This window comes from Eschrichtius robustus, chromosome 15 (genome assembly GCF_028021215.1).
Source record: "Eschrichtius robustus isolate mEscRob2 chromosome 15, mEscRob2.pri, whole genome shotgun sequence".
Lineage (NCBI taxonomy): Eukaryota > Metazoa > Chordata > Mammalia > Artiodactyla > Eschrichtiidae > Eschrichtius > Eschrichtius robustus.
In genome coordinates, this window is record NC_090838.1 from 26,230,922 (window position 1) to 26,243,868 (window position 12,947).

At 36.4% G+C, this 12,947-nt stretch overlaps 1 protein-coding gene across 5 annotated transcripts in view; it reads left to right on the forward strand.

Moving 5' to 3' along the window:
- The window catches only part of BIRC6 (baculoviral IAP repeat containing 6), a 249,345-nt gene that overhangs the window by 145,492 nt on the left and 90,906 nt on the right, over positions 1-12,947 (forward strand). For all 5 annotated transcript variants that reach the window (XR_011076759.1, XM_068565174.1, XM_068565175.1 and 2 more), the window contains 3 exons: positions 9,966-10,097; positions 11,224-11,391; positions 12,426-12,599. Coding sequence is in view for 4 of the 5 variants with exons in the window: in XM_068565174.1 (XP_068421275.1) it covers positions 9,966-10,097; positions 11,224-11,391; positions 12,426-12,599 (474 nt within the window). In the remaining variant the exon portion in view is untranslated. The remainder of the gene's footprint in view (positions 1-9,965; positions 10,098-11,223; positions 11,392-12,425; positions 12,600-12,947) is intronic.

Here is a 12,947-nt window from a genome sequence, read left to right on the forward strand (position 1 = left end):
TTGGGAGTTGTTACCATACATACATACATAGATGGTAAGTTAAACCACGTGAACAGATATGATCACTTTGAGAAAATAATGTAGAAAAGATTCTTTACCAGTTTTAGACACTGCATCTAACAGAAATGTGTGCATAAAATTATACTTTCCTTCATTTTTACATGTTACACAGTAAAATGTTAGAATATATTATAAATGTGTAACATTTTTTTCTTATTTGAAAATGTCCACCTTACCTGTTACAGCTAAACTTTTGTGAAAATTTGTCTTTACAAACTTTTTTCTAAATTTCAATTTTCTGAAATTGTGCCTTCTACATGATGAAGAAAAAATTTAAAATTAATTAATTGAAGGAAGGAAGTGGGGACGAGTACTAAAATTCAATTTTTGAGATTTCATACATTTAACTTAATAATGGAAAAGTATAGACATAGTACAAAATAATTGGAAATTTAACATTTTTATTTATCTTTAAATGAATACTATTTTCTAAAATGTCATGGTCTGTCATTTAGGATATTTAACAAAATAGCTCCCTTTATTACCTAAAAATTAACAAATAAAACTTACTGCTGTGGAAAAATAGTACATCCTAGTAAAGAGTCCAACAAAGTTATCCTGAGCAAATATCAGAAACTTCTAAGTGCTGAGTTTAACCTTTGTTTAGCAATGCTTTGGTACTTTAAGGTGTATTTGTGATTCTTAGTCATATCTTAGCCATATCTTAGGATATATTAACATGTGCATATGTATTTTATTAACATGTATGAAAACAGGTAATCCAAAATTATTTAAGCCATACTTTTACCCACTGCCTATAGCTTTCGACTTATACTGCTTTCAAATAATAAAGGTTATGTGTCTTTTTTTTTTTCAAATTCTGTATTGTTTTTAAGCAATTTGATTATCATCAAATAATATACCTTGTAGTTTTCTTCATGTTTCTTATGATTTGAGTTTTTGGACTTGAATCTGTGTGGGTGTATAAATTTCATCACATTTGGAAATTTTTTGGCTATTAGTTTCTCAAATATATTCTGTCTCCCCGTCACTTTCCTCTCTTTTGGTGATTCCAATGACACGTTTACTAGGCCTCTTGAAGTTGTTTCACAGCTCACTGAAGCTCTGTTCCATTTTCCCCCTGTATTTAAAATTTTTGATAACTTATATTGCTCTATCTTCAAACTGACTTCAGTGTCTAATCTGCTAGAAGTTATATCTGGTTCTTTTTTATATATGTCCTTGTCTTTATATAAAGTGTACAAGCTTTCTTCTAGTGTCTTGAATTTTTGTTTTTTGTTTGTTTGTTTGTTTTGGCCGCACCGCTCGGCACGTGGGATCTTAGTTCCCTGACCAGGGATTGAACCCGCGTCCTGTGGAGGGGAAGCGCGGAGCCTTAACCACTGGACTACCAGGGAAGTCCCTAGTGTCTTGAATATATTGATCTGTTTACGTTGATTTTTTTTTTTTTTCATTGTGGATTGTGTGTTACTGCTTTTTTAATTCGCCTAGAAAATTTCGTTGGATGCCAGACAATGTGATTTTTACTTTTCTGGGTGGTGGATATTTTTGTATTCTAATAAGTATTTTTTATTTCTTTCTGAGATGTAGTTATATTACTTAAAAACAGAACATTACTTTTAGGACCAGCTTTTCAGCTTTGTTAGGTGGGACCAGAGCAGCTGTTAATTTAGAGCAGAACTTACTGCGATGATGGAAATATTTTATAACCCTATACTATCTAGTGCAGTAGCTTTTAAGCATATAGAATGTGTCTGGTGAGACAAAGGAACTCGTGTTTTAATTTTAATGGACTTACTTTTAAGGAGGTACTGTAGTGGAATAGAAGCACGGTACCACATTTGAAAACAGAGGTCTGGGGTTAATTTGGCCCCACTGCTGAGGTTATACTCTTCTGAGAACTCTGTTAGAAATTCACTAGGCATTGGGAATACTAAGTATTCCAGCCCTCATTTTTAGAACGTGGGGTTCATCCCCTTGCTACTTTTTTTTTTTTTTTAATATTTATTTATTTTATTTATTTATTTTTAATTTTGTTTGGCTGTGTTGGGTCTTAGTTGCGGCATGCAGGATCTTTCTTTGCGGCACGCGGGCTCTTCGTTGCGGTGTGCGGGCTCCTTTCTAGTTGTGCTGTGCGGGTTTTCTCTCTAGTTGTGGCTTGCGGGCTCCAGGGCGCGTGGACTCTGTGGCACGCGAGCTCAGTAGTTGTGGCGCATGGGCTTAGTTGCCCTGCGGCATGTGGGATCTTAGTTCCCCAACCAGGGATTGAACCGGCATTCCCTGCATTGCAAGGTGGATTCTTTACCACTGGACCACCAGGGGAGTTCCCCCCTTGCTACTTTTTAAAAGTATTTTCCTTGCCCTTTAGGTGGTTTCCTTGTATGTAATGCTTGTCAGTATGCACTACAGATTAGAGGAGACCCTCTATAGATCACTGGGGCTCTCTCTCTGTGTAGATCTCTCCTCGTTGGCATTGTGCCCTGTGAACTGCAGCCAAACCTGCCTTTGTCTTCCTGGACTCCCATTTCTGTATCCTCACCTTGAGTGATGCCTGGGTTGTGCTGAGCTGTGGTCTGGGAAATTGCAGGAAATAAGCTGGTGCAATCCTAGCGCTTACTTCATTTGTTTCCACTCACCCAGGAATCACTGTCCTGCCTTCCTGATGCCCAGTATCTGAAAACTTTATTTCATATAGTTTCCTAATTTTTAGTTATTTCAGGTAGGACAGTAATCTGGTCATTGTTATTTCATTTTGGCCACAGGTGGAAATCCAAACCAGAACAATTTTAAGCAGTAAATTGAGCAAAGTCTTTCTCAGTGATACCTTTTAGTGTTTGAATGGCATTTATTGAGATAACACTATATATATTCTTGTTTTGTTATTTTTATTTAGTTAGGAGTCTTAGATAACAAAGTAATATAAAAATAAAGAATATAAATTCTTATCACCTAATGAACTATGATTGTGTGAATTTTTTATTACTTAAATATTTCCCTCTGACTTGTGTAACTCTTTTTGCCATTTGGGGTTACTTGCTTGTTTTTCTGAGAAAGTAAAATGTATTGTTGCATTATGTATTTATTACAGTAGTCCCCCTTTATCTTCAGGGGATACATTCCAAGACCCCCAGCTGATGCTTGAAACCACAGACAGTAGCGAACCCTGTATATATGTTTTTTCTTATCCATACGTATCTATGATAAATATGATAATGTATGTTAATCTCTTACTGTGCCCACAGTAAGAGATCAACAACAATAACTAATAATAAAATAGAACAATTACCTAATATACTGTAATAAAAGTTAGGTGAATGTGGTCTCTCTCTTTCAAAATAATCTTACTGTACTGTCTCACCCTCCTTCTTGTGATGATGAGAGATGATAAAATGCCTACGTGATGAGATGCAGTGAGGTGAATGACATAGGCATTGGGAACATAGGCTTAGGTTACTTTTGACCTTCTAACAATACATCCAAAGGAGGAACCAGAAGAGGGATCATCTGCTCCGGGTGATCCTGGGTTATCCAGCCATGACGACTGGCATCCATGACTGAATGTCAGAGCAGACAATGACATGGTTGGGAATTCCAAGTGGGATGGATCCAGTGAGATTTCGTCATTATAGTCAGAACAGCAAGCAATTTCAAAGCTATGAGTTGTTTATTTCCGGAATTTTTCATTTAATATCCTCAGACCGCAAGTAACTGAAACCACAGAAAATGAAACCATGGATTAAGGGGGAGCAGCTGTATTTACAGTGTTTAAATTTGTTTTTTTTTTTAATTTCACAAAAATAGAAATGGTCTAAAGGCAATCTGTAGTTTGGAAGAGGTTCTAGAAATTGAGATCACAGGGATATTTTCAGATATTCAAAGAAAGCTACAAAATAGGAAATAATACAAAAGATGCTGTTTTATCACTTGATCATTTCACCTTAACATTATAATAAAGCACTGGATCATAATTGTGTTAAGTTAGAAAAGTAAAAAGAGAGCCTGTATCAGTCATATCCACTTAGTGAAAAACATTCTTAATATTAGAACAGTTCATCCAGCTTTTTGAGCTTCTTTTTTTTTTTTTTAAACATCTTTATTGAAGTATAATTGCCTTACAATGGTGTGTTAGCTTCTGCTTTATAACAAAGTGAATCAGTTATACATATACAATATGTTCCCATTTCTCTTCCCTCTTGCATCTCCCTCCCTCCCACCCTCCCCATCCCACCCCTCTAGGTGGTCACAAAGCACCGAGCTGATCTCCCTGTGCTATGCGGCTGCTTCCCACTAGTTATCTATTTTACATTTGGTAGTGTATATATGTCCATGACACTCTCTTACCCTGTCACATCTCACCCCACCCCCTCCCCATATCCTCAAGTCCATTCTCTACTAGGTCTGTGTCTTTATTCCGGTCTTGCCACTAGGTTCTTCATGGCCTTTTTTTTTTTTTTCCCCTTAGATTCCGTATATATGTGTTAGCATACTGTATTTGTTTTTCTCTTTCGGACTTACTTCACTCTGTATGACAGACTCTAACTCCATCCACCTCATTACAAATACCTCCATTTCATTTCTTTTTATGGCTGAGTAATATTCCATTGTATATATGTGCCACATCTTCTTTATCCATTCCTCTGTCGATGGACATTTAGGTTGCTTCCATGTCCTGGCTATTGTAAATAGAGCTGCAATGAACATTTTGGTACATGACTCTTTTTGACCTATGGTTTTCTCAGGGTATATGCCCAGTAGTGGGATTGCTGGGTCGTATGGTAGTTCTATTTGTAGTTTTTTCAGGAACCTCCATACTGTTCTCCATAGTGGCTCTATCAATTTACATTCCCACCAACAGTGCAAGAGTGTTCCCTTTCCTCCACACCCTCTCCAGCATTTATTGTTTCTAGATTTTTTGATGATGGCCATTCTGACCGGTGTGAGATGATATCTCATTGTAGTTTTGATTTGCATTTCTCTAATGATTAATGATGTTGAGCATTCTTTCATGTGTCTGTAGGCCATCTGTATATCTTCTTTGGAGAAATGTCTATTTAGGTCTTCTGCCCATTTTTGGATTGGGTTGTTGGTTTTTTGGTTATTGAGCTGCATGAGCTGCTTGTAAATCTTGGAGATTAATCCTTTGTCAGTTGCTTCATTTGCAAATATTTTCTCCCATTCTGATGGTTGTCTTTTGGTCTTGTTTATGGTTTCCTTTGCTGTGCAAAAGCTTTTACGTTTCATTAGGTCCCATTTGTTTATTTGTGTTCTTATTTCCATTTCTCTGGGAGCTGGGTCAAAAAGAATCTTGCTGTGATGTATGTCATAGAGTGTTCTGCCTATGTTTTCCTCTAAGAGTTTGATAGTGTCTGCCCTTACACTTAGATCTTTAATCCATTTTGAGTTTATTTTTGTGCATGGTGTCAGGGAGTGTTCTAATTTCATACTTTTACATGTACCTGTCCAATTTTCCCAGCACCACTTATTGAAGAGGCTGTCTTTTCTCCACTGTATATGCTTGCCTCCTTTATCAAAGATAAGGTGACCATATGTGTGTGGGTTTATCTCTGGGCTTTCTATCCTGTTCCATTGATCTATATTTCTGTTTTTGTGCCAGTACCAAACTGTCTTGATTACTGAAGCTTTGTAATATAGTCTGAAGTCAGGGAGCCTGATGCCCCCAGCTCCATTTTTCGTTCTCAAGATTGCTTTGGCTATTCGGGGTCTTTTGTGTTTCCATACACATTGTGAAATTTTTTGTTCTAGTTCTGTGAAAAATGCCAGTGGTAGTTTGATAGGGATTGCATTGAATCTGTAGATTGCTTTTGGGTAGTAGAGTCATTTTCACAATGTTGATTCTTCCAATCCAGGAACATGCTATATCTCTCCATCTATTTGTATCATCTTTAATTTCTTTCATCAGTGTCTTATAATTTTCTGCATACAGGTCTTTTGTCTCCTTAGGTAGGTTTATTCCTAGATATTTTATTCTTTTTGTTGCAATGGTAAACGGGAGTGTTTTCTTAATTTCCCTTTCAGATTTTTCGTCATTAGTGTATAGAAATGCAAGAGATTTCTGTGCATTAATTTTGTATCCTGCTACTTTACCAAATTCATTGATTAGCTCTAGGAGTTTTCTGGTAGCATCTTTAGGATTCTCTATGTATAGTATCATGTCATCTGCAAATAGTGACAGCTTTACTTCTTCTTTTCCGATTTGGATTCCTTTTATTTCTTTGTCTTCTCTGATTGCTGTGGCTAACACTTCCAAAACTATGTTGAATAATAGTGGTGAGAGTGGGCAACCTTGTCTTGTTCCTGATCTTAGCGGAAATGGTTTCAGTTTTTCACCATTGAGGACAATGTTGGCTGTGGGTTTGTCATATATGGCCTTTATTATGTTGAGGAAATTTCCCTCTATGCCTACTTTCTGCAGGGCTTTTATCATAAATGGGTGTTGAATTTTGTCGAAAGCTTTCTCTGCATCTATTGAGATGATCATATGGTGTTTCTCCTTCAATGTGTTAATATGGTGTATCACATTGATTGATTTGCGTATGTTGAAGAATCCTTGCATTCCTGGGATAAACCCCACTTGATCATGGTGTGTGATCCTTTTAATGTGCTGTTGGATTCTGTTTGCTAGTATTTTGTTGAGGATTTTTGCATCTATGTTCATCAGTGATATTGGCCTGCAGTTTTCTTTCTTTGTGACATCTTTGTCTGGTTTTGGTATCAGGGTGATGGTGGCCTCGTAGAATGAGTTTGGGAGTGTTCCTCCCTCTGCAATATTTTGGAAGAGTTTGAGAAGGATAGGTGTTAGCTCTTCTCTACATGTTTGATAGAATTCGCCTGTGAAGCCATCTGGTCCTGGGCTTTTGTTTGTTGGAAGGTTTTTAATCACAGTTTCAATTTCAGTGCTTGTGATTGGTCTGTTCATATTTTCTATTTCTTCCTGATTCAGTCTCGGCAGTTTGTGCATTTCTAAGAATCTGTCCATTTCTTCCAGGTTGTCCATTTTATTGGCATAGAGTTGCTTGTAGTAATCTCTCATGATCTTTTGTATTTCTGCAGTGTCAGTGGTTACTTCTCCTTTTTCATTTCTAATTCTATTGATCTGAGTCTTCTCCCTTTTTCTCTTGATGAGTCTGGCTAATGGTTTATCAATTTTGTTTATCTTCTCAAAGAACCAGCTTTTAGTTTCATTGATTTTTGCTGTTGTTTCCTTCATTTCTCTTTCATTTATTTCTGACCTGATCTTTATAATTTCTTTCCTTCTGCTGGCTTTGGGGTTTTTTTGTTCTTCTTTCTCTAATTGCTTCAGGTGCAAGGTTAGGTTGTTTATTCGAGATGTTTCCTGTTTCTTGAGGTAGGCTTGTATTGCTATAAACTTCCCTCTTAGCACTGCTTTTGCTGCGTCCCATAGGTTTTGGGTCGTCGTATCTCCATTGTCATTTGTTTCTAGGTATTTTTTGATTTCCCCTTTGATTTCTTCAGTGATCACTTCGTTATTAAGTAGTGTGTTGTGTAGCCTCCATGTGTTTGTATTTTTTACAGATCTTTTCCTGTAATTGATATCTAGTCTCATAGCGTTGTGGTCGGAAAAGATACTTGATACGATTTCAATTTTCTTAAATTTACCGAGGCTTGATTTGTGACCCAAGATACGATCTATCCTGGAGAATGTTCCATGAGCACTTGAGAAAAATGTGTATTCTGTTGTTTTTGGGTGGAATGTCCTATAAATATCAATTAAGTCCATCTTGTTTAATGTATCATTTAAAGCTTGTGTTTCCTTATTTATTTTCATTTTGGATGATCTGTCCATTGGTGAAAGTGGGGTGTTAAAAGTCCCCTACTATGATTGTGTTGCTGTCGATTTCCCCTTTTATGGCTGTTAGTATTTGCCTTATGTATTGAGGTGCTCCTATGTTGGGTGCATAAATATTTACAATTGTTATAGCTTCCTCTTGGATCGATCCCTTGATCATTATATAGTGTCCTTCTTTGTCTCTTGTAATAGTCTTTATTTTAAAGTCTATTTTGTCTGATATGAGAATTGCTACTCCAGCTTTCTTTTGATTTCCATTTGCATGGAATATCTTTTTCCGTCCCCTCACTTTCAGTCTGTATGTGTCTCTAGGTCTGAAGTGGGTCTCTTGTAGACAGCATATATATGGGTCTTGTTTTTGTATCCATTCAGCCAGCCTGTGTCTTTTGGTGGGAGCATTTAATCCATTTACATTCAAGGTAATTATCGATATGTATGTTCCTATTCCCGTTTTCTTAAATGTTTTGGGTTTGTTATTGTAGGTGTTTTCCTTCTCTTGTGTTTCTTGCCTAGAGAAGTTCCTTTAGCATTTGTTGTAAAGCTGGTTTGGTGGTGCTGAACTCTCTCAGCTTTTGCTTGTCTGTAAAGGTTTTAATTTCTCCATCGAATCTGAATGCGATCCTTGCTGGGTTGAGTAATCTTGGTTGTAGGTTTTTCTCCTTCATCACTTTAAGTATATCCTGCCACTCCCTTCTGGCTTGCAGAGTTTCTGCTGAAAGATCAGCTGTTAACCTTATGGGGATTCCCTTGTGTGTTATTTGTTGTTTTTCCCTTGCTGCCTTTAATATGTTTTCCTTATATTTAATTTTTGACAGTTTGATTAATATGTGTCTTGGCGTGTTTCTCCTTGGGTTTATCCTGTATGGGACTCTCTGTGCTTCCAGGACTTGATTAACTATTTCCTTTCCCATATTAGGGAAGTTTTCAGCTATAATCTCTTCAAATATTTTCTCAGTCCCTTTCTTTTTCTCTTCTTCTTCTGGGACCCCTATAATTTGAGCTTCTTAATGGTTAAATAAGATCACTGTATGGTCATCATTTATTTCATGATTTGTAATAGCATGCCATATTCAAAAACATGAAAGAAAATATGATTTCAGAGTAATAACCATCTATGAAAGTCTTTAGTATTCATTCTTTTTTTGTTTTTAAAGGACTGCCCAAGGTCAGATAGCTAGTGAGTTACAGGGCTAACTTTTTTTTTTTAAATTAAAGTATTGTTTATTTATTTATTTATGGCTGTGTTGGGTCTTCGTTTCTGTGCGAGGGCTTTCTCTCGTTGTGGCAAGCGGGGGCCACTCTTCATCGCGGTGCGTGGGCCTCTCACTATCGTGGCATCTCTTGTTGCGGAGCACAGGCTCCAGACGCACAGGCCCAGTAATTGTGGCTCACGGGCCCAGCTGCTCCGCGGCACGTGGGATCTTCCCAGACCAGGGCTCGAACCCGTGTCCCCTGCATTGGCAGGCAGATTCTCAACCACTGTGCCACCAGGGAAGCCCTTTAGTATTCATTCTTAAAGTACTTGTAAGATATATCACTTTATCTAAGATTCCTAACCAAATAAAACAACAAAACCAGAAACCTCTGTTACTTAAATTTGTTCCTTTATACTCCCATTTGTAGAAAAAATAGAAGTCTAATGTAATGCATTAGGAGGAGTCCTGAGCTTGAATTCCATATTGCCCTTTACAGGTTGTATGAGTAACCTTGCTAATAAGGCTGTTTCCCTATTTTGAAAATAATATTCTTCCTTGGTTTGCATGTTGTGAGGACTGAAATCGATGTTAAGTGGCAAACAGATTGAACTATGCCTACAATAAAGCAAATGCTTTGGTTTTCAAAACTGCCTCTAGAGGTAGTACTATTGCAATACATAATATTTTCTAGAGATTGGAATTTAAGTATCCTGGCCTAAGGAGAGTGATGAGTCCCTTTCATTGATAAAATCAACGAGAATTGAATGTCAGATTTTCCTTAACAACATTCCTTCCAGACCATTTACATTGCCTTTGTATTAGTGATAATATAATCTTGTGTAAACGTCCCCAAGATATTTATTGCTTCCCTTCTTAACAATTTTGAAAAGCAATGTATTTTACATAAAAATTTCTTACAGATACACCAAGTATCACTGCTAAACTAATTAGTGAACAAAAAGATGACAAAGAAAAGAAAAACCATGAAGAGAAAGAAAAAGTTAAGGCAGAAAATGGATTTCAGGACAATTACAGTGTTGTTGTTGCTTCAGGTATGCTTGCTTGCTTTTTTTTTTTTTAATGATCTTGATTTTGTTTGGGTTTCTGTAAAATGTAACAATTTATATTTACAGGAACTTCATGTAATAAAAAGTATTAATGCAAAAAGCTGGCGTAATGATGTCTTAATATTAAATACACAATTATTGCACCAGAAATCCATTACTTTTCGGCACTGGAATTATTAAACTTATTTTGAGCTTAGTATATTTTAATCAGATACTCAGCATGTGTAAATAGATATTTCGTTTCAGCTTGACAGTGTACTGGGAATTATACTCTTAAAAGTTCACTAAGTGTTAAGGATTTTTTCTGTAACCTCCTATTTATTGATTGATTGATTGATTGCTGCATCGGGTCTTAGTTGCAGTGCGCGGGCTTCTCTCTAGTTGTGGCACGCGGACTTAGTTGCCCTGTGGCATGTGGGATCTTACTTCCCCAACCAGGGATTGAACCTGCATCCCCTGCATTGGAAAGAGGATTCTCAACCACTGGACCACCAGGGAAGTCCCTGTAACCTCCTTTTTAAAAAAAAAAAAAGAAAAAGTATTCACTAGTTTTCACTTATGACATTGTGCTCATTACATAAAATTAGAAAATAAAAGTCATCAAAAGAAAATTGGTTGAAAAATGAGTTTTTACTGTTAGATGCAGGAAGAAGAAAAAATGGCCATGATAAGTGATAATTTTGGAGGATATTTTCCTTAACAAAATTCTTAGTTCAGAAGAGAAAGCTCAGCCTAGATTACCTTACTCCTCAAATAGCAGACCTATGTATTGGTTTAATCCATCCTATCTCAGAGAAAAATTAAGAACACAAGATTTTCTGTACATATTTGCACAAAATTACATTCTAGTAAATGGATGGTCATCTATATGTATCTCAGAGAGTATAGGAGTTAATTTATACTTTCTTGGAAAATAGTTACACATGCAGCCAGTTATTCATGGAGTATAATAAATGACAGATAGAATCAAGAGAGTAGATATTTAATGAGAAGAAATATTTCTATCTTTTGGCGTTAGGAATGTGGCGCTTTAGTAGTATATTGTAGAAATACACTTATACTTCATGAATGTGCTGGCTATATAAAATCTTGGTGATTTTTTTTCTTTTAGGGCTGAAATCCCAATCTAAACGTGCTGTGTCATCTACACCACCTCGCCCACCATCCAGGAGAGGGAGGACAATGCCCGATAAAATAGGAAGTGCTTCCTCAGGAGCAGAGGCTGCCAACAAAATAATTACCGTCCCTGTGTTTCACCTGTTCCACAAACTCTTAGCTGGTAGTGTTCACAGTGATAAAACATATAAGAAATTCTAGTAATCTTACAAGTGTACAAATCAGATGTGTAATCAGGTGCTGTTGATGAGAGAAATAATTTATTGAGACTTTGTCCATATAGTTCCCTCCAAAAGAAGTGAGAACAAAAAGGGAGTAACCTATTTCATACCCTTTTTAACACTATAATGTTGCGTTTTTACACTTTACTTGCTTCCTAAATTTTGTTATGAATGTGCCATAAAATGATCAGTAAAATTAATGTTTTCATGTGTTCATAACAAGTTATATAGGATGCAATGTGAGGCTAATTTTAAAGAATTAGTTCTAGCTAATTAGCATCTTTCTTAAGAAAGATGTAGCCCTGATAGTTAAGCTTCTTCTCTACCTAAACATATTCTTTGACCAGTATACTTTCCGTTGGTCAAGGTGATAACCATTTTATCTCCATTTTTCTGCTGTATCATTATAATCAAATTGCCAACTAACTTTGACTGGATTTTACTTCTTAGCTTTACATTGTTGATTTAAAGCAGAGGTCAGTAAACTATCGCAGGTGGACCGAATGCTTCTTTTTGTAAAAACATTTTTATAGGAATACAGCTATGCCCATTCATTTATGCATTGTCCATAGCTGTTTTCATGCTACAGTAGAGTTAGTAGGTTGCAGCAGAGACCATATGGCCTCCATAGCTTAAAATATTTTTTATCTGGCCTTTTATGGAAAAGATTTACCAATCCCAGATTTATGGGAATGTTTCTTTTTTTTCTATTCACCATGGCTCAGAAGATCTTGGTGGGGTTTGGTTAGCAACTGATTAACACTTTGTATAGATATTTTTGTTCACATATGTCGGAAGTAGATTTGAGTTTTGTAAACTTCCTGTGGGCAGTTTTTAAATTGCTTTGAAATTGGTGTCAGAATCAAACCCTTACCTGTAATTTAATTTAGTAAAAGCATTAAGTAATTGAGTAAATTGAATCAAGTAAATGTCTCCCTCTTGGATTCCAGGTTTAACTTAGTTATGTCATTTTTAGGCCAGCCATTGCCAGCTGAAATGACGCTTGCCCAACTTTTAACTCTGCTATATGACCGAAAACTTCCTCAAGGTTACCGTTCAATAGATCTGACAGTTAAATTGGGTTCTAGAGTTATCACAGACCCAAGTCTGTCAAAAACAGATTCTTTTAAAAGACTGCACCCTGAAAAAGGTATGTGTATGATATTTCTTTAAAATTGCAGTCTGTAATCTGAGCAGGCAGGGATTTCTATAGCTGATGACTTAATGTACATTTTTGTTACATCAACTTGAGATACTTTTCTTTCTTTATGACTGAGTTATTTGTAAATATAGAAAATTGCCATTATTTCCATTGGAAATTAATGTTAATTCCTTGTGTAGCATCACTTATTTTTATGGGCCCATATGCTTTAATTTCTGCTTTAATTTTTTTTTTTTTCCTTTGGCCATGCTGTGTAGCTTGTGGGGTCTTAGTTCCCCGACCAGGGATTGAACCCGGGCCCTCAGCAGTGAAAGCATGGAGTCCTAACCACTGGAC